The sequence below is a fragment of the Hippocampus bargibanti genome, linkage group LG08 (assembly GCF_051943395.1).
Source record: "Hippocampus bargibanti isolate YZ-2025 linkage group LG08, ASM5194339v1, whole genome shotgun sequence".
Classification (NCBI taxonomy): domain Eukaryota; kingdom Metazoa; phylum Chordata; class Actinopteri; order Syngnathiformes; family Syngnathidae; genus Hippocampus; species Hippocampus bargibanti.
The window spans coordinates 23364135-23386730 of NC_142741.1; the positions used below are offsets into that span (position 1 = coordinate 23364135).

The 22596-nt window shown below is 39.0% G+C and overlaps 1 protein-coding gene across 1 annotated transcript; it reads right to left on the minus strand.

The window, feature by feature from the left end:
* Window positions 1-334: 334 nt before the first annotated feature.
* Window positions 335-22274, minus strand: morc3a (MORC family CW-type zinc finger 3a). The gene is made up of 19 exons (XM_089002746.1): window positions 22212-22274; window positions 21188-21260; window positions 20010-20142; window positions 18805-19028; window positions 18278-18434; window positions 17925-18063; window positions 15774-15902; window positions 15547-15666; window positions 14259-14356; window positions 14050-14157; window positions 13734-13862; window positions 12056-12130; window positions 11938-11977; window positions 11743-11832; window positions 8932-9028; window positions 7219-7288; window positions 6058-6718; window positions 3238-3413; window positions 335-3135 (listed from the first exon to the last, which is right to left on the minus strand). Exons 1-19 carry the CDS (start codon window positions 22248-22250, stop codon window positions 3003-3005), a joined length of 2691 nt encoding a protein of 896 aa, XP_088858872.1. The 5' UTR covers window positions 22251-22274; the 3' UTR covers window positions 335-3002.
* Window positions 22275-22596: the final 322 nt, after the last annotated feature.

Sequence of the window (22596 nt, forward strand, 5' to 3'; positions counted from 1 at the left end):
GTCCCTTGATAAATAAAATGGTCATTTACAAACTGCATTTTGTATTTCCTCGGGTTGTCTCTGTGTGATATTAAAATCGGTTCTATTGTATCTGACAAATATGCAATGAACACAGAAATACGATTTCACAGCAATGTATCATTGGGAGGTGCAGTAAGCAAATGTCTTTTGAAAAATATTTCCACCAATCACTCAGCTTAAAGAACAACCGACACTTCCGGACAAGTTGTGTACATAATTTGTAAAATGGCTTCAAATGACTTCTACTGAGCGTATTTTACAAATATTACACCACATATAGTTATATTTTACGCTTTAAGACTCGCGCTGAATATTCCAGAAGTCTTGTTTTTGAGTTGGTGACGAGTCCGTACGTGACGTTACGGAAGGAACGGTCCTGACTGAGAAAGGACACACTGTAGCAGTTCTTTCATCACGTCAATACGTTTTGCAGTACTTTGTTTGGTCTGAAAACTTAAATAAGGTGACACAGAAATAACGCGATGGTGAATCGTTGTGTGTTGCACCGAGCAACTATTTGATATTCGCTGACAAAAATTCCAAGGAAAAAAAATCAGCCCTTTTGGAATATTATGACTATTCTCCAAGTGTATTGAAAAAAAGTTACATCTGAAGAACATCGCTATTTCAGTTGCAAATTCTGGTTAAGATTAAAGGACAACCAACGTCACTTTTTTGTTTTTTAACTGACATCAGAAAAACGTTTTATAGCATCTAAAATACCCAAAACATACAGTATGACATTTTTAGTCAAATGCAAAACACCAATAAAAATGACTTAAAGTGTCCAAAATCTGCAAAAAATTGAGCTGCGAATTGGGCATTTTCAGAAAGTCCCACCCCCAGTTTGTGACGTCACGCCAAGACGTCTTGCATTGCTAGTGAATCAAAACAATGGCTTCAGATTCGGAGAATATGCTTTCTTGTTACACATTCAGTTATGAATATGATTCAAATAGTTTTGAAGAGGAAAGCATACATGTTTGCAATCGATTAAATAATTTATTTGTGCCATTTTAAGGCAACATGGGGGGAAAATCTCTCACCCAAAAAAGAGGAACAAAATGGCGACCTCCTGTGGCCACCTCCGTTTCCACAGGCTGATAAATTCCTTATATGGCGCTTGGACGCTCTCTTCTGGCCTTTTGGCGGCTTTTGGGTGCAACACGAGGTCCCCATACCAAACAAGTACACATTGACGTGATGGAAGGACCGCTACAATGCGTCTTTTTTTACGGTCAAGGGCGGTCCTTTAGTGATGTCACGAGCGGACTCGTCACCAACAAGGTTTTACTATATTCTATTGCTTGGCATACTTTCCATTAGTTGGAGCAATATCATCCCATCGATCCATCCATCCAAACACACAATGTTCACGTGGGTGCTGGAGACTATCCCAGCTGTCTTTGGGGAGTCAACGAAGGGCACCCTGAACCAGTTGGCAGCAAAACGCAGGGCACACAAAAATGAACAACCTTCTGCACTTACACCAAAGGACAAATTAGTGTTCTATGAACCTGACATGCATTTTTTTGGAATGTGCGAGGAAACCAGAGTGCCCAGAGAAAACTCGACAATGATGCACCGAGATCACTTGGCCGCCATATTATCTCATCGGGTGTATATACAGGTTGCAGTCTCAGCAAATAGTTTGTTATTTGGTGCGGCAAATGGAATGACAAATGCACACAGGCCGGGTGACATAACATGTACAAAGTTTTATCTGTGGAGAAAAAAAGTGAGAATAAAGGAACAGAATATGATGTACAAAGTAAAAAAATATATTTATACACTTTCCACAGATTTGGGTTATAAAAAAACACTCTATACAAAGTTGAGTCGGTATGTATCAACACTAAATTATGGAACAAAATGTATTCTGTACTTTTACTGTAAAATGTTGAAGTTTGCGTCATTGACATTTTTACAAACTGAGACACGAGTGAACATATATATACAGCTTCTTGATTACCCCTGATTATGATTTTATGTAATCATTGATAGCCATTCAGTCCAAAGAAGACTTAAAGGACAACCAACGTCACTTTTTTGTTTCTTAACTGACATCACAAAAACGTTTTATAGCATCTAAAATACCCAAAACACGCACTATGCTTTTTTTTTTCAAATGCAAAACACCAAAAAAAATCCAAAATCTGCAAAAAATTGAGCTGCTAATTGGGCATTTTCAGAAGGTCCCGCCCCCAGTTCGTGACGTCACGCCAGGACGTCTTGCATTGCTTGAGAATCAAAACACTGGCTTCAGATTGGGAGAATATGCTTTCTTGTTACACCTCCAGTTATGAATATGATTCAAATAGTTCTGAAGAGGAAAGCATACATGTTTGCAATCGATTAAAGAAGTTATTCCATGCCATTTTGAGGCAACATTGCGGAGAAACAATCACCAGAAAAGAGGCACAAAATGGCGACCTCCAGTGGCCACCTCCGTTTCCACAGGCTGATAAATTCCTTATATGGAGCTTGGACACCCTCTTCTGGTGGCTTTTGGGTGCAACACAAGGTTTTCAGACTAAACAATACAGCAAAATGCATTGACGTGATAGAAGGACTGCTACAATGTGTCCTTTTTTCCGTCAGGGGTGTTTCTTTAGTGACGTCACGTACGGACTCGTCACCAACTCAAAAACAAGACTTCCTGAATATTCAGCACGAGTCTTAAAACGTAAAATATAGCTATACGCGGTGGAATCTTTGTACAATACGCTCAGTAGAAGTCATTTGAAGCCATTTTACAAATTATGGACACAACTTGTCCGGAGACGTCGGTTGTCCTTTAAAACACCCATAGGTGTAAATAATTGTCACAATGTGGTTTGCGATTAAACCCATGATGTAATGAGGATGCTGGAAAATAATAGAAACATTGATCTATGAAAGAATATGAATCCTTTAGAAAATGAGGTAAAAAAAAAAAATCAGTATTGGCTCCAGATTGGGCATGGAGAGTTCCTTCTGCGTTAAGAGTTCTGAGTAAGATGTTGTTCCAAAATCTCATCAATTACGTTACACTCATAATTGACTTGGTTCAGGTCCAGGTAAGGCACCATGTTGACAAGAAGACGTCCTATCTTGTGACGCAGCTCAATCAGCCTGAGGGAAAGAGGGAGAGAAGCCAAGATATGGTGTCTTGTTGGAAAAGTGGTCAGTCACACACCACTGAATAAAGAAATGCACATCCACACCCTGACACACCTTTTGAAGTGATCGGAGTTTGAAGCACTGTTTGCTGGTTCTATGGAAGAATCTCCATTTTGTATCACCGTTTCGCTTCCATTCTGGATCGTTTTTTCTTGTGCTTGCTGTAGCTTCTTCCTGAGCTCTTCACATTGACACGACAAGTTTGCCTTTTCTTCCTCGAGATTCTTCAGCTGATAGATTCCCAGAGGACAGGACATAATAAAGAAAAGGAAAAAAAAGACAAGCAAGTTTAAAAAACGAAACAAAAAAGACATTACGTTGATATACAGTAGATGTGGTAATATCAAAACTGTGCCGTTTTAATTAACAGTGGTGGGCCATCAGGGCCTGTAAGGCCTTCTCTGCTGGCCTAAAAATATCTGAATCACAGACTAATGTCAATTATATTTTGTCCATGAATGCTTATAAAATAATTCCAAATTGTCTTTCAGCTTCCTTTCGTCGCTTTTCCCCTGTTGTGCTGCGACCAGGTGTGTGTTTTCGTATTGAAGTATTTAAGCAATCACATTCAATTCAGGGTCAAAAATCTATCTGGACGCCTTCACAATCTGTTCTGCAGGCCCTGGATGGTCAGGTAAATGTCGATGAAACAGTTGCTCGAACAAATCAGATGTCAAGTTGGCAACCCAAGGCCTGCTGTTAACATCAGTTTTCGCAACCTATGATTGGCTAGTCACTAGCTAATCAAAGTATTACTTGCTGCTAGTAGCAAGCATACTGGCCAGAACTAGTGCTATGTACCTGTAGCGAGCTACATAGCCAAATATATTGTTGTGTTGATTTAATAGCAGTTTTTTCAACCCACAATGGCTGAAGGAGGAGAATAAATTGATTTGGTTGAAGATATACTGTTAAAGCCAGTTTCAAGATGGACTTTTCAAGAATAGATGGACTGCATTAAGAATGGACAGCTCTGAAGCTAGCAAACATAGCAAATAATATTGCAATTTGATGAGGTTATCACGAATCCACATGTTCAACGTGAAAATGTGAATAGTTTAAGTACAGTATTTCTTCAAGTCACAAGTTATTTCCTGGCCAACGTCACCCTCCAATGGCTGTGTAGTGATATCACACCACACTCGCAGCTGATTTATTCAGACATAGCACTACTGAAGGCTTAGGAGTGACATGGATGGCCCGCCATTGCATTTTAATACAGTAAAGTCCCGTTAAATCGATATTGGTTATATTGATAGTACTGCTTATTACAATACTATTTTCATTTCCGGGCACATTTCTAGTCTTTTATGTATAATTAGTTCCGATTAGCACGATAACTGGTGATTACGATAATCCGGTTACTACGTTGCCCTTTTCATCTCCCGCCAGCCAATTTGGTCTGCTTATATCGATACAAAAGCAGCTTCAAGCTGAATCGATATTTGCTTAAGGATTTCAATACCTTACTACCATTAGCGAAATCTGTATCGGTAACAGGGTTGGTCACGTGACCAGCTTTCGTCTCTTGCACTGTGTAGCAGAGCTGCAATAGCATCTGAAACACACTGTAGTCTTCAACACCAATTTCAACCATGGGGAAACGCAAGAATTGTGACATCAGAACGAAGTACAGGCCAATAGTAGCTGTGGAGGAGAATCCTACAAGCAAATCCTCCATTGCGAAAGAGTTCGACGTGCCGCAGAATACGTTACCAACGTAAGTAATGTAAACATTGCAGTTTTTGTTTTCCATACATGTATTTAATTGTGTTGTATTTAAATATCTTTATCGCTTACAATAATCACTATTTTTCATATTGTATGTACATGCTGGCGTTCGTGGTTTGTCTCGTGTGTATAGAACAACGTGAGGATTTTGCATTGGTTAAATTTTAGAATGGAAATACAGTGAGACCTCAACTTACAAACACCTTAACTTACAAACTTTTTGTCTTACAAACGTCAAAATTATGAAAATTAAACCTTATAATAAGCACTATTTTCATAATACACACCCACCACGGCTGGCCGAGTGCTCTTCGGCGGAAGCACACGACCGAACAGAACCAGAGGTTAAGTTACCAACAGTCCTTATGGAAGGATGACTCTCCTTCCATAAGCCATCAACGACCATCAAAAAGGTAAATAAAACTTTATTTTACAGCACAGTTTATTTCTTTAATTACAGTCCTCATGTAATGCGCCTCTCTTTCCAAACAGCAATTCCCTTTGACCTTCGACCTTTCATCCATCAAGCCATCAATGACCATCAGAAATGTAAATAAAGTGACTTTATTATACAATGCAGTGTATTTCTTTCATTACAATACAATAGCACACTTATTATACATAGAATAAGGTATGTTGTGTGTAGTTTTAAGGCTTATTTAGTTGAAAAGTATATTTTATGGACACCCGGGAACGGATTATTCCCATTTTAATTGTTTCCTATGGGAATCTTTTTTTTTAGATACACACTTTTCACCTTACACACTCTGTCTGGGAACCAATTAAGTTCGTAAGTCGAGGTCTCACTGTAGTCATTAAAAAGTGTAAATACGTTTTTATTTAATGCATAAGTTTATTTTTTACTTCACTACAGTACAAAAGCATGCTAGATACGCAATCCATGAACTCAAGGAGAAAATTACATACCATTTATTGACCACTTTTAATGCAGTTCGGCACAGGATCGGATATATCGATCTTCCGGTTATATCGATATTTTTTCCGACTCCTGAGAATATCGATATAATGAGACTTTACTGTAATGTTGTATAGGAACAAGTTCACTGATGGAATATTTTTGGCAAATGTGACCTAGTAAAACTAGTGTGGACCGACTGGGTGACAACAACTGGGAACACTGACCTGAGAAAGCAGTTGATTCCTCTCCTTGGTTCTCTGATCCAGTTCCTGGATAAGAGAGTCAACATGCCAAGTGATTTCACCCAAATCTTCTTCGGCCTGGGCAGGACTAGGTTTTGTCAGAGCACCTTCTAATAAATCCGCTCTGTTGCTTACAAGTTGATTTATTTTTTCTTCAGCTTTCTCAAACAAGCTTTTATAGTTTTTACGCGGCGATGATTCCTCTGTCTGGGTTGATTGATGGAAACAATTTAATGAAAACTGCATTTTATTCTGTACTGGCTCCTTAACATCTTGTTCCAGGTCTTCTGCAGGCAGTACTACAACTTGGAAGATTTCTTCTTCTTCTTCTTCATCATCATCATTACTATCGCTATCTATATACACAATCTGATTGGATTTGTCTGTGGCCTGAACTTCGCTCTTGTCTTCTTCCTTAATTCTTCTTGAAAACTGAGTACCACATTCGGCAGTTTCAACAACGCCAGCCTGTGTTTGTTCTGAATTTCTGGTCTTTATCTCCTTATCCTCTTCGTCCTTTATATTTGGCGCTTGCGTCTGGTTGATAAGTGGGCTCACATCTCGTGATGATGAAGCATTAGTAGCACTTTGATCACGATTTGTAGGCGTGCTTTGTGACTCTGCAGACATCCTCTGTTTTTTGCTGTCAAACATGGAAAAAGAATCACATAAAGTACGCTTATTTGATTATGTACATACAAAACAGATCGACCAACCTGTAGAAATTCACTGCACACGGAAAATTTGGTTATTTAAAGTCATACGTGGGTTTTCGACCATAATCAGATCCAGAAGGCTGTTCAAAAGTCATTTGTTTGAAATCCCAAATAGATTTATGAGCCCGTGATTGGGCGCTTAAACATTATGCAGAAATAAGAAAAAAACATCAGATTTGCATAAATCACAACTAATTTGTCTGCTTTCAATGAACGTTTCATGAGAAGGTGTCACTTATGTAAGGAAGCCGAGAGAAGTCGAGTGGTGTTTTTGGGTTTGCTTAGTTTGGTCAGAAACCGATTTTCACAATCTCAAATTTTCTGGTCGAAAACTGCCATCTTTTGTGGCTTCAATCACAAAAGATGGACAAACCGTAACAGTTAGCAGCTCTGTGAAAATAATGAGGCCTTAATTTAGGAAACCTACCTTGACGTTTGGAACAAGGAGTACACACTTGAAATAATTGGTAAACCATTACTATTGGGTGGGCTCCCAGCTAGAAAGAGAAAAGAAGGATTTGTTCATGCATTTTAAACTTGCACAATTGCGCAATGTGTGTTTAGTTTGGTTACGTGTGAGCACTATGTTAAGAAAGCCGGAGAAGCGCCAAAAAAAGCAGAGTGAGTGTTGTAGAGCAGGCTTAGGTTATGAGATATTAATTTACCAACATTGTCAAGAAGCTAGCTAGCATTTCTGAAAGCAAGGTTTGCCGTTTTCACATACTCAATCCTTCAAATTTCTATTCCCTCTCGTTCCCTCAGATCCTCTTCCTCCCTCCACCTCTGTGTGCCCCCTGCCCGTCTCAGCACGATGGGGGACAGAGCTTTCAGCCGCTCTGCCCCCAAACTCTGAAACTCACTTCCACCCAACATTCGTAAAATTGATTCTCTTGCCACCTTGAAATCCTATCTCAAAACCCACCTATTTAAAATTGCGGTTTCTATGTAGCTTTATCTCTTGTTTCTATTTATAATTGTATTTTATTTCTGATTGGATCTATGCTTGTCTCTGACTGTAAAGTGTCCTTGAGAGCTTTGAAAGGCGCTTGAAATAAAATGTATTATTATAATTATTATCAATACATCACAAATGCAAGACAAATTGGATCCAAATTCTATTTCACTTTTATCTGAAAAAGGGAAACCCCTCTTTGGTTGCAATAATGCCACTTCTGAGTTTTATGGTTTTAAAATGCAATACTGTACTATTCATGTCTCTGGTTCCTGCTCTTTGTTGTCATGCCCATACAATCAAGTTGTCTTTTAGACATCATCAACATAAGTACAGTGATACCTCGGCTTACGAACTTAATTGGTTCCTAGAAAGTGTGTAAGGCGAAAAGTGTGTCTTCCAAACATTAATTTCCCATTGGAAACCATTAAAAATGAGAATAATCCCTTTTCAGGCCCCCATAAATCATACATTTCTATTCTATAAGCCTTAAAACTACACAAAATATACCTTATTTTATGTATTATAAATGTGCTATGGTATTATAACGAAAGAAATAAACTGTACTGTATAATAAAGTCGTTTTATTTACCTTTGTGATGGTCGTTGATGTAGTTGCCTCTTGATGATATCCGAGTGAAGTTTCTCGGCGATAATACCCTCACTCACTGTCCCCTGCTAGCTGCTTTTCGTTAATCCAAATCAACAGAAGTTTTTCAACCCCTTCTATTGCCTGAGACGTTGCTTAGACAACACAGAAACACCCTTAGTCACACGTAGCAATGGTCGACTTAGCGTATTGGTACTGGGACGCTCAGTCACACAAACGCTAACCTCGTTTGTGTTTTTCGATGATCTCCTTCTTCTGCTCGACAGTAATTTTCTTTTGTGTCCTCTTCGGACACTAGCCTGCGGTGGGGTCTTTTTCGGTACCAAAAAGCAAAAGTACTCCACTCGATAACAAACCACGTCTGCACCGAGTACACTGAAAGAAAGTGGGTGTGGAAAACTAGTCCGCCAGCCAGTGTGGCGCTCTGTGTGTTTCCCGAAAACTAGTTTGTATGCCAAGATTGTATTCTTGCGAATTTAATGTTGGTAAGCCAAAAACTTTGTAAGCTTAAGCGTTCATAAGCCGAGTTATCACTCTACGTTATTTCAAATATGTATTTCTTTTAAACTAAAACTCACAAATACTGTCCATCGCTGGAGAAGAAGACGTATCCAGTTCTAACACGCTACCCAACCTACTCCATGAGGTTGTGGGAGTAGATTGCGAATGGGGATTCTGGAAATAAAATGAATTTCAAAAGATATCAATGGGGACATTATGGAAATTTTACAATAGGTTGCTTATATAGAAACAGTTGGTCTATTTAGCATCTGTCAATTATTCAAATTTGAAATGAAACAACCAAATAAATAATTTATAATAGGCGTCTATACTTTGGAATATTAAAGAATAAGAAAATAATAGTAAATAAAAGCACACATTGAACCGAGTCAAGCAGCGTGTGATGTCAGTGAGTCTGCGTGGAAGTGTCTCCATGAGCTATGAACAGCTGGGTACGTTTTTCTGTACATTTTGTGTTTTACTGTACTCTCAATATGCATGGTCAAGTGCATTGTTTATTGTGGCTTTAATAATGTGGCTTTTAAATATAATGTAAAGTGAAACGCATTCATTCAATCATTTCACTTGCAAACCCAGGTAAAATTCCCCATTCAAATGAAAGGGAATGTAATTCACCTGTTCTAGCGGCTCCAAAAAGTTTCATTTATATTTTTCACTCATTCACTGCCAGAATTGTGCAAAAATATGTGCCATGGTTTTTGTCATATTCACTCGAATTCCAGGAACCACAGAATATTGAGTTTTTGAACTAGATAAACATTCAATATAGCGTAAGAAACCTTAGACTCCCTTTTTTTCATCAGAAAAAAAAATAGTTAATTCCGAAATTATGTGGGTCTGGAGTTATCTGAGCTTGAAATGAGGGTGGCTGTCCAAAATACAATGCAATACATACATATTGGTTTATATAGCTATATGGTTTAACATTTCTACACGGCTGTCTTCGAATCCATCCTGTGTTCGTCCATCACCGTTTGGTTCGGGGCCGCCACAAAAATGGACAAAATCCGACTTCAACGCACAGTTAGGATGGCGGAGAAAACAAGGGCATGGAAAATCCTACCGGACCCTGCGCACCCTGCCCACCACCTTTTCCAGCTGCTTCCCTCAGGCAGGCGCTATAAATCTAGCAGACATTTAAACAGCTACTTCCCCCAAGCCATTAACTCTTTAAACAGTAACCCAAATAGAACTGTATAGTGCTTCTTTGCGATTGATGATACTAGTGCAGCGTTTTCTACCGGAAACAAATTCCTTGTGTGTTCTACATACATGTAAAAAAGGGTAATGCTGCCCCCTTGTGGAAGGGAAAAAGCATTACCAGAGGCACCCAAACAAGAAAAAACAAAACCCAAATGAATTCGGGAATGGCGCTCTACGTCATATTTTCAACCCCCGAATACATTTTTGAATGGCAGTGAATGAGTAAATCATTGATTTGATTTCCATACTGAATATAAAGATATAAGTGAAAACGGCCTTTATTATGAACAAATAATAACGTGTTCCCTATCAAATTACTATCCAACACCTTAAAGGACAACCGACGTCACTTTTTTGTTTTTTAACTGACACCAGAAAAACGTTTTATAGCATCTGAAATACCCAAAACACGCAGTATGATATTTCGGGCATTTTCAGAAAGTTCCGCCCCCAGTTCGTGATGTCACGCCAAGACGTCTTGCATTGCTAGTGAATCAAAACAATGGCTTCAGATTCAGAGAATATGCTTTCTTGTTCCACATTCAGTAATGAATATGATTCAAATAGTTCTGAAGATGAAAGCATACATGTTTGCAATCGATTAAATAATTTATTTGTGCCATTTTGAGGCAACATTGGGGGGAAATCTCTCACCCAAAAAAAAGGGGCACAAAATGGCGACCTCCTGTGGCCACCTCCGTTTCCACAAGCTGATAAATTCTTTATAAGGCGCTTGGACGCCCTCTTCTGGCCTTCTGGCGGATTTTGGGTGCAACACGAGGTCCCCAGACCAAACAAGTACAGCAAAATACATTGACGTGATGGAAGCACCGCTACAATGAGTCTTTTTTACGGTAAAGGGCGGTCCTTTAGTGACGTCACGTACGGACTCGTCACCAACTCAAAAACAAGACTTCCTGAATATTCAGCGCGAGTCTTAAAACGTAAAATATAGCTATATGCGGTGGAATCTTTGTAAAATACGCTCAGTAGAAGTCATTTGAAGCCATTTTACAAATTATGGACACAACTTGTCCGGAGACGTCGGTTGTCCTTTAAGGCTTATTTATAAATTACTGGGGAAATGCTGCGCACAGTTTGTCGTTATATTTGCGCGTAACCCACATGCGTTGTTTTGAAAACATTTTTCAGTTTCACTTTAAGTCGGAGGTTGTCGCTATGGCTGGGATTGGATAGGGCAGGAGAAAGTGACGTTTTCAACATTTTCTGGACAATTCCTGACTCTGTTTTTACTTTGGCGGGACAGGGTATAAAGAGACAACAATTTAGACTATGTCTAAAAAGGATCTATAGGAGTCGCTGATGCTTTGAGAAGCCTCCATTGTAGCATCTTATAATATGGTGTGCCTTACATTTGGAAAACTTCAGTGCGCCTTATACAATGGAAAATACGGTACTTGTTTCTTTGTTTTTGTGCATGTATGGTAACTCTTTGGCGGTCCACAAATTGAAAAGCGTTAAACAATGGTAATCGTCCCTAAATCAACACAAGAAGTGAGCTGTTTCACATGCCATTCGTAAACTGCGGCTTCCCGGTGTATGTTGCAGAGCACAGAAAATAACATGCAAATTTTGTATAAGAACTATTTCTAAGCTCGATAATATGGACGATTCACTGTAGCCAAAGGGTGAAGGGAACACACCTTTTGTTCTAGCTTGCGTTTGAGTTCATTCTGCTGCTGTTGAAGCACCCCACGTTGCACGATCATCTTATTTAGGCGAATCTCCTCAACCTAATATAAAAACACATTTAAACGCAATGCAAAAACAGCTGCGCATACACAAACGCTTTTGGAACATTAGGAAAAACCAACATTGATTGCCCGACTTGCTCTTACCTTCAGCTTACTTTTTAGCTTCTTTTTGTCTTCCCTCTCTCTGTAATAAATATGTACATCGTAAAGAGTCAGATTGTAACAAGTTTAATGATTAGAAGGAAAAACAATACATGCATACTTTTGCTTGTAGGTTTTTGTGTACGAAGGTAGGTCGTCATCGGAGTCCTCAGCCTCTTCTTCAACATCACAAGTCCTGGAAAAGCATGTAAATAGTACTGAAATCATGGGATAATAGACTTAAAGGACAACCGACGCCTCCGGAAAAGTTGTGTCCATAATTTGTAAAATCACTTCAAATGACTTCTACTGAGCGTGTTTTACAAAGATTCCACCACATATAGCTTTATTTTACATTTTAAGACTTGCGCTGAATATTCAGGAAGTGTTGTTTTTGAGTTGGTGACGAGTCCTGACGTCACGTCACGGAAGGAACGCCCCTGACCGAGAAAGGACACACAATGCATTTTGCGGTACTATGTTTGGTCTGAAAACTTCATGTTGATCCGTGTTGATGGCGAAATTAGAAGGCAAACACATAAATAACGCGATGGTGAATCGTTGTGTGTTGCACCAACACTACTACAGTAAAGTCTCGTTATATCAATATTGGTTATATCGATAGTACCGCTTATTACGATACTGTTTCTATGAACGCAAGGAGAAAATTACATGCGCGCAGGATCGGATATATCGATAGTGCGGTTATATCGATATTTTTTCGGACTCCCAAGAATATCGATATAACGAGACTTTACTTGATACTCGTCGACACACATTCCTAGCAGACAAATCAGCCCATTTCCAACAGAGCTTGGGCGCCATCTTTTGCATTTTCTGGGACACTACATTGCTGTCCTTGACGGCTCGAATTGATATGGGACGACTCCTTTAATCGATTGCAAACATTTATGCTTTCCTCTTCAAAACTATTTGAATCATAGTCATAACTGGATGAGTAACAAGAAAGCATGTTCTCCAAATGTGAACTGCGTGAGCCCATTGTTTTGTTTCTTGAGCAAGGCAAGACGACTTGGAGTGATGTCACGAACTGGGGGCGGGACTTTCTGAAAATCCCCAATTTCTAGCTGATTTGTCTCAGATTTTGGATACTTTAAGTCATTTTTATTGGTATTTTGGATTTGACTAAAAATATCAGCCTGCGTGTTTTGAGTATTTTAGATGCTATAAAACATTTTTCTGATGTCTGTTAGGAAACAAAAAAATGGTGTCTGTTGTCCTTTAAGTCAAATAAAAATCTCTAGGAGTGTTTTTTTTTTTTTTCTCGCGAGGGACCAAAACGCCCGTAATTCCTCGTAAAACCAGCGGAAGGAATTTAGAGGGAGGTTACTGAAGGTCAGCTAGGACGTTTAACAGCTCACTGATTCAGAAACGTTTGTCAACTTAAGATAGCATTTCATTTGTACAAGCCAGTGAGGAAGTTGCTATGAGAAAGCATTGACAAAAATTGGACCAATGCCAACATTAATACGTAAATGAAGTCATTACACCAACAAATGTGCTGTGACTTTACTCTCTTTCAATTAAAAAATAATTCCGTTGTAGTAACACAAAAAAATACTTCTCATATTTATTCCTCAAATATATTTTATTATGCAAATGTATTCTTCTTGTAATTGTAATTTTAATCTCATATCGCAATGTTTTTTGTGCAGTGGAGTGTGTGACCTTGTAGTCTGACTTTGTTTCCAGTTGTAGACCTTATATGACCTCAGTAATAGTGGCTTGTATTTAGTTTATGATGCATTGCCTGGACACATCTTGATAAAACCGAATACCTGAACTGAGGATCAGGATTCATATGACAGAACCAGCTGTCCGGCAACCTGCTGCAGTCGATCACGTCAGGCAGTTTGCGCCATTTTCTGCAGTGTTCACACATTACCCAGTTTTGATCCGGACGCTTGCTGTAAAAAAACAAAAAAAAAACAAAAGAAGAACAGTAAATCAAGAAGGCCAATGTCCTTCAGCCTAATCAATGAGGCTGGGTGAGATCCAGAGCCTCTTTCAAGCAAAACACAGAAACCCCATTAAGATTCGTTTCTTCTTTTTTTTGTGACAACTACACACATTTGGTTTTGGATCAATACAAACCTGATCTCATCTACTTCCACCACTTTGCTGGGGTTGCCACTGGTGAGCCTGAAGCGGATTTCATTGCAATATTCGTCCAGTTTGGTTGTCAAACTGCTCATTGTTTTTCTGTTGTTAAAGAAAAAAAAATCAAACACGTGGATGTGATGCTGATGTTCTGTGATTAGTTCTCAATGGCCACATTTTAAAGTATCATAGGCATTTCATACCTATACTTGTCGTTCTCAATAAAGCTTTGCTTGTTGTGCATGGGCTCCAGGAAGTTGCACTCGATGATCCCGATAACACCAACACCTTTGCTGTTTGGCTGTGACATGTCAAGAGATATAAAGAGTTTAAGGGCTGAAATATTCCCTTGTCCTATTGAGTAGCAAACAAGTTTAACTGTTTTTCTAAGGCACTAAATGTTGCGTTCTCATCAGGGTTCGTAAGGATTCAGTCAAGGTTGCACACTGCCGTTTGCCAAACGGTCGCCAGACATTCACATGTGCTTTTTCTGTCAGAAAAAAAAGAATACGGTTAAAATTGATGCGGAACGCTTTGCCAATGCCCTTAAATGAACCCTGACGAACCATGAGATTTCCTGTACAAGTTAATAAAGGTTTTGGGACAGATTCATTAAATTTCAATTTCAATAGCAGGTTTTACACAGAAAGGCAAAGGTTTTTAACAGTGGTGAGCAATCGGATGCACTGACATTCATTTACAACAATTCCAAAGTTATTTTTGTAATTGGGTTTATGTTGTGCCAACAGTATGTTGTTTTTATTTCATATTTATTTGGGTGGACTGCTTCCAGTATGTGTATGTAATGTTTTTTTTCTTTTTAACAAAGAAATGTCAATCTCATTTCCCCATCAGAGATTACTATGACTAAGACTTTCAGGACTAATAGTGCTTGCCGAAGTACCAGCTATTGAAATATGTCAGCAATGGCACCGTTTTCAAATGAACAGATTGAACATTAATCATCACACAGTCAGCCTGACGTCTATGGCGCAAGCATTTCAGATGATGAGAATGTATTTTACTTAAATTGTATTATGATTGTTAAGGCTGTAAAGTGTCCTTGAGAGTTTTGAAAGGCGCTTAGAAATTAAATGGATTATTATTATTAAGGAATTTAGTCGTCACTGTGACTTTTTAACCCCTCTCTGTTAATGGGGTGTTCAAACACTTTAAAGAACAAATGTGGTCTGCTGTTTTAGGTCTTTCCTGCATGCTGTAATTCCAACTACCTTTAGTGCCTTCTCACCCCCACCACTTTTAGGACTCCTCCCAGAGGATATATATTTAACATCCAAAGAGGAACTGTTATCTTAAGTATCAGTGTTGCTGCCACCTCACCACTCATAACTTTTTCCACCCACACCAGTGCAGATGACATGTTAATTTCTTTATTTCCGAGATTTACAGGGAGGCGCAACTCCCCGCTTGTCATTATCATATTGTCTCTGTATACACTCATGACTGTATTACCGATGGAGCAAAACTCACCTTGAGTTGGCAGCCAATGCGCTCATAGGCCTTTATGAGACGGTTCTTGTGATACATCATGATGCCATAGTGGTCTTTAGTTTTGGTGTTGTAACCAAAAATTATGGGGACTCTTTTGGTCTGTCATATAATTTAAGGAACGTTGTGGCACAGTTACATTATAAAAAAAAGCAACAAACACACAACAACAAAAAAACAATAACATAGTTATAGTAACAAGAGGATACAAGAGACATGGGCTTATAGTGGTCTGTTTTGCTGTTGGCCAGACTTTTGGCAATCAGCTGAGTTTTCACCTTCTGACCTCGTACAACAACATGCATGCGAGGTTTCAGGTACAAGATACTGCAGTATGCCTGTACACATGGGAAAAAAAACAAACAAACAAACAAAAAAGAGATATACTGAACTTAAGGGAAAAGACGAAAGGAAAAGAAGAACATAGATGACATGATGTAATGTGCGTTAAGTTTAAAGTAGAGGTGTCAGGGGTGTGGTATTCAAATGAAGAAGACTATGTTTTACTAATGTATCACTTGAAATTTGCTTATACTCTCAATAAACAGCTTGGCAGAGGGCTGCAGAAGTTGGGCGCCGGTCATGAATGGCTGTGTCCCGTGCTGGCAGTAAAAGACAATCTTCCTGTGTTCAAGCCTTTGTTCACAGTATCCAACCAAACATCTCTGACACACTGAAATGGTTAACAATTTAGCTAGCCATATCAAAGCTCTTGAAGAACACTCCGTGGTCGAGGCATGAAGTCAGCATGGCCGATGTGTCCTCTGTAGTCTACTGGAAGTGATTGTTTATTTCATTCAGCACTTTATTTTGCTTTTTTTAAGGCCTAAAATGTATATTTTAGGCCAATTTCCAAACTGCCTTTCGTGTCAAAATTGCTCCAAACGGTGGTGCACATGCAGTTGAAATCTTTCTTGGATGAACACAACATCCTGGAGGTCTACCAGTCAGGTTTCAAGACGGTGCATAGCACAGAGTCAGCCCTGTTACGGGTTTCTAATAACATCCTCCTGGCAAATAACACTGGAGATTACGTGTGTCTGGTTTTATTTGATTTGAATGCATCATTTGATACAGAGGATCACAGTATTCTACTGTCTCGTTTGCAGCACTTGGTGGGCATTACCGGTAGTGCTCTTGACTGGTTTTGGTCCTACCTAGCTGACGGAACCTTTTGTGTTCGCCTTTGCTGAGTCTGCCTCTGTGTCATGTTGTGTTCCGCAGGGCTCAATTTCGGGACCAATGTTGTTCCCACTATACCTTCTCCCATTTGGCTCCATTCTCAGGAAACATGATACTTCCTTCCACTGCAATGCAGATGACTGTCAGATCTATGTCCCATTGAGCACAAAAGACACTTTCTCATTAAGGCCTGCCTGGAGGAAATCAAAATCTGGATGGCACAAAACTTGTTGAACTTCAATAAAAAGAAGAGAGAAGTGATACTGTTTGATCCAAGTGGCCAATTTACATCTCATCCTGTCGACTTGGGCTCAAAACGTGGGTCTTAAACTGGACAGTGACTTTAAATTTCACAGACAAATTGGTGCTGTAGATCAATCCAGCTTCTTTCATCTTTGGCAGCTGGCTAAAATAAAACATCTCCTTTGAGCACCTTCAAGCAGTGATCCATGCCTTTGTCAGATCTCGGCTCGATTACTGTAATGCGCTTTACTTTGGAGTCCGCCAATACTCCATGAAGTGTCTCCAGCTGGTCCAGAATGCTGTTGCTGGCCTCTTGTCTGGTACTTATAAGAGGAAGCATGTAACTCCGACTCTGGCTTCCCTTCACTGGCTCCCTAAACATTTTGGAGTTCTTTTCAGGATCTTAAAATTCTTAAAATGGCCTTGCTTCTCCTGACCTCTCCGAACTCATCCACCCCTACACACCTTCCCGGCGCCTCAGGTCTGCTGATCAACCATTATCAGATGTGCCAAAAACTAAACGGAGGCTCAGAGGGGATCGGGCCTTTTCCCTTGCTGGTCCCACTCTCTGGAATGACCTGCCACTGACCGTTCAATCTCCCTCGCTGACCATCTTTAAAACCCGTTTCAAAACTCACTTGTACTTTTTTGGCATTCAACTCGGCATGATATTAGTTTTACTCCCTGGCGCTTTCTCTTATGTTTGTGACTGCTTATTTCCCGTATATGACAGCTGTCCGTGTTAAGCGCTGTTACAGCTTCAGCTGTTGTCAAAGCGCTGCACAAATCAATATGTATTGTACTTTATAATAAAATAATTTCTCTTTCTCTCTCACTTTTTTTTAAATTGCTTGACAACACTAGTTTAAAGTACCATATTATGTCAGTGGTTGATGGCATACTGTACATACATTGTGTGAGGCAACGCTTTTTACCCGTAGTGAGTATAGACTCTCAGGTACATGTGAGGGGATTCTGTCTCCAGGCCGGGTGAAGTCCTCATAGACATCAGACGGAATTAAAATATCGTAGCGGTCTGTCTGAAAATTAAACTCCAATGCCCCGGTAGATGTCCTGACAGGAAATAAGTAAATGGGGATCTGCATTATAATAAACACAATGTCTTTCCATTTTGTTTTAGAAAATATGCCATTTTAAAATGTTTTTGCTAATGTTAAACGTAAGTATAAATTACTAATTCAAAATACCGGCCAAGGTGACCAATATGCTTAAATGGTAAATTACTAAACCATTCTCTCCACATTAGAAGAAATACTAAACTGTTAACCTGCGCAGGTTCCAGATGATGATGCGTGTTCCCGTCGCGGTCGTGGACCAGGTAGATGTGATGGAGCTAATCTCAGTGAGCAGGTCTGTCTCCGTCTTGAAGGGAGAATATTGCAGAATGGCTTTTAGACTTGCTCTTTGCTCTTCTTTTACCTGCAGTGCAGTGTGCGTCAAGGACAAACGGTCATAGACAAAGCTGAATAGAAATGTGACCGAGTAAATAGGTACTTTTCAAATTACAATTGTAGGAAATGTTCATTAAAAAATTACAATAAATAACACTAATTTTAAAAAAATCTGTGAAATATATGAACATCAAACTGTAAAATATTTATTTTGTAGAATTTTATGATTAGAATTGAAAGTCAACAACATTAAAACTACAACCGCTACAACATTTTAATCCCGCGTGACAAACAGTGAAACGATTAAGAATAAGCCTTTCTGAACCGTACTGTATTGTGTTGATTGGCCTATAAAAGAGTTACATGAGTTATTGAGATGCGCCTCGTGTATAGAAAAGGATATAGCTGTGTTTTGTATGCTCAAAGCAAACAATGGGCACAATTATCTGTTGGGCGTTGATGTCTTCCAGGTACGTTTGAGAGAGCATCCCGACGCACGACACATTCTTGCACCTGGAAAAGACTAATGCGTCTTTCCCGAGACGCATGGATCCAGATTTGAAACCGTTGCCATACACCCCGATGGGCTCCACACCATTCACGGCTACTTTGTCACTGTAGCCAAAGCTTCAAAATACAGAAAGACGCACATGTGAAGCAAAATGCCATTTTACAAACATAAGTAACCAGATAGAATTACAGTACAGTATAATTCCAATTACCGGTAACAGAAGAACTTGAGCAAAGCTTTGCTAACAATAATGCTCAGCTTTCGTTAGTGTGAAGGATGGATTAATTTAACAATATGTTCACTATTTCCTTGTAGTTTGCATTGTGTGTGTGTGTGTGCATGTGGTTTAGCATAATAACAATACATAATAATAATAGATTTGATTTAGAAGCACCTTTCAACATGTCATTAATAAGCACTTTTCAAAACTCTCAAGGTCACTTTACAGTCACAGGATAAGGATATCTAATAGATAGCTAGCGAGATAGCTAGCGAGTCAGCTACATAGCTAATAGACAGCAAATAGCTAGCAAATAAGTGCTCGCTAGGTAGCCCGCCAGATAGCTAGCCAGATAGCCAGCCAGATAACTTATTGGATAGCGCAAAATGCATAAAAAAGAATTTGAAAGTTGATTCTATATTTGACAGGGTGCCAGTGGAGCTCTTGGAGGACGGGGGTGATGTGGTGAGAGCATGAGGTTCTGGTGATGATCCGGGCTCATTAAAACAGTTAAAATATCAGAGACGATTCTGAATGTGTAAAGACAGAAATTTCAATACAGCTCTTTTACTGGGTTTCAGTACGATTGTACTGGTGTGCTAAATATCGAAACAGTATTCATCTGCAACAGATAAGAGGCACTTTTTTAACTTACCGGTAATTGTATGTTAAAGAAGTTGAACTACAACCATTACTCAATGCAAAATGGGTATATAAACAGTGGTTCAGAGCATTCAATTAGAATCGCGAATTCTTATATCCATTTAGAAATAAAAATACACACAATAATGAATTTATAGTATTTTTTTAGCTTACTCAATTCCACAAAACTAGTCAAAAGTAAATTCCTTGTCTCCATGTTCAAGGTATGTGGTACCTGAGCATTTTATGCATAGCCTCCTGGTCCAGACCATTCCCATTATCCATGAAACTGAGGCATTCATGTCCTTTGACAACAGTCTTATCGATCCAGAATGCATCGGCCTGGACATCTGGATCGCAGGCATTGTCTGTCAAAAGGAGAAAACGAGAGCAGTTGTTTGTTTACTTGTTAACAACAAGTTGTTTTGGAGTGACATAAAAGAATGTCTGAACGACTGTGAGTGTGCGTGTATATTGATACACACTCATGTAGACAACAGTTGTCTTGCTGTGCTACAGATATACAGTGATACCTCGGTTTTTGACCATAATCCGTTTCAGAAACCTGTTCGAAAACCGATTTGTTCAAAAGCCGAAACAGCACTTTCCATTAAAATCAAAGTAAAAAATCTTAATCAGTTCAAAGTCTAGAAAACAACTTTTTTAACTACAGTAAAGTCTCGTTATATCGATATCGGATATATCGATAGTCCCGGTTATATCGATACTATTTCTATGCACGCACAGAGAAAATTACATGCAAACAGGGTCGGATATATCGATAGTCCCGGTTATATCGATATTTTTTCGGACTCCCTTGGATATCGATATAACGAGACTTTACTGTATTTCATCGCATAAACCGGATAAAAACTTAATAATAGAGCAGGTCATGTGTAAAATTATATAAAAACAAACTTTTATTTTCACCAATTTTCTTTCTGCCACGAGGTGTGTTGGCACCTATCCCAGCTGTCTTTGGGAAAACACAGGGCACTAACTTTTCAAACCATCCTCTGCTTGCTTTAAAATCATACTATTCAGAGGAGCTTAACCAAGAGATCTTAACCAACTATGTCTGCATTTTCGTAAAAATAAAACAACAATATTAATGCGTCACAATGAGGAAGACATGACATATAAGGAAGTGACGTATAAGGAAGCGGAGGGTAGTCGAGTGATGCATTCAGATGCACTCAGTTTGGTCGAGAACCAAATTTCGGTTGTATACCGGGGCATAAAAAAATATGACATTTTTGGTTGAAAACCGAATGGGATGAGAACCGAGATGTTCGAAAACCGAGGTTTGACTGTATTTTGAAAAGCATTGTGGTCTGCAATTCAAGGAATGTCAAAATTGTAAAACCTTTAAACTCAAACAATTGCAGTATAAAACCGAAATTGATGACGAACCTATGAGCTCAGCAATGGCACTGAAAGGCCAGGTGTGGCTGGTAGAATTGGTATGAAGGTACTTGGGAGAAAGCTGCAAATGAAGCAAAAACAATGACAACAGATGTTCAGTAAGCATGTCTGTGAGACTTGTCATTTACTCGACCGAAACACTTTTTATTTCAGATTTTGTTTCTAGTCAGCCGGTCCCAAGCCCGGATACATACAGAAGGTTATGTCAGGAAGGGCATCCGACGTAAAAGCTTGGCCAAAACAAATATGCGAATCAAATCTCGGAAGATGGAGGACACTAATTTGCTGTGGTGACCTCTTGAAGGGAAAAGCCAAGGGAAAAGAAGAAGAAGAAGAAGAAGAAGAAGAAGAAGAAGAAGAAGAAGAAGAAGAAGAAGAAGAAGAAGAAGAAGAAGAAGAAGAAGAAGAAGAAGAGTGCAGGTACAAAGTGTTTTTATGATGACGATTTTCGGCAGACAAGAATAACAATTCACTTGCCGATGGGGGGGGAGAGAGAGAGAGAGAGAGAGAGAGAGAGAGAGAGAGAGAGAGAGAGAGAGAGAGAGAGAGAGAGAGAGAGAGAGAGAAAATCCTTTTTTTACGGATTTTGTAATCATCATTTACTGCAAATTCATTTGCAAATTCATTTGAAAGTAGTGAGAGAGTAGCTGTTGAAAAGTTGTGGTTTGCGTTTAGTACGAGCGTGTTCCAACAATTGATCTTTTCCAAATCACGTTGATGTTATGAGACCTATTTTTGGGGTAACACCTGTATTAAGTTAAATGATGTGAACACTGTACATCAATGAACCAATTTCAGCTATATTGCTGTATATATTAAGAATAAAATAATTAGTTCTTGCTCCTGATCTCATCGCTTATGCTAATTTAGACATCGTGTTTGAGCAGGCAGCGTTAGAAAATCAGAAAAAGGAATTTGAACGTCGATATACAGCCATATGTAGTGAAAACGCTGTAAATAGACTGTTGCATTTTTTATAAGATAACAAAAACCTTTATTTTCGATTACTTACAGTGCTCAGTGGTATGCCACAGTCCTCCCGTACGGCCATTGCAGTTCATTGGCGACGGAAGTGACGTCGGGCACTAACGCGAAACCGTTGGTAACCGTGTCAATACGAATAAGTGGGACTTTTAAATGCTACATAAAGATAACCATACTTGTTTTTTAACCTACATGACGAGTGTTTTTTTTTAATACAACGCATTTCGTAACTCTATATACGATTTGTTTCGTTTTCCACAGATTTCAGTTTCTAAAAAAAGAAAACATTCAAATGAAAACGAAGGTCAACCGTGTTAATGAAAAAAAAGTATGAATATTTTTTTTAATCATGCATTATAAATAGGACTGATCTTGCTATTTATTTTGTACGTAAACTTTTAGTTTGTGTGTGT

Coding starts and splice junctions, on each gene's coding strand:
- morc3a (XM_089002746.1), bottom strand. CDS start 22,250: ATGGCCGTACGGGAGGACTGTGGCATACCACTGAGCACT. Junction 6,719..7,218: donor TCCTTGTTCCAAACGTCAAG/GTAGGTTTCCTA, acceptor CATGTTTGACAG/CAAAAAACAGAGGATGTCTG. Junction 3,414..6,057: donor GGAATCAACTGCTTTCTCAG/GTCAGTGTTCCC, acceptor GGAATCTATCAG/CTGAAGAATCTCGAGGAAGA.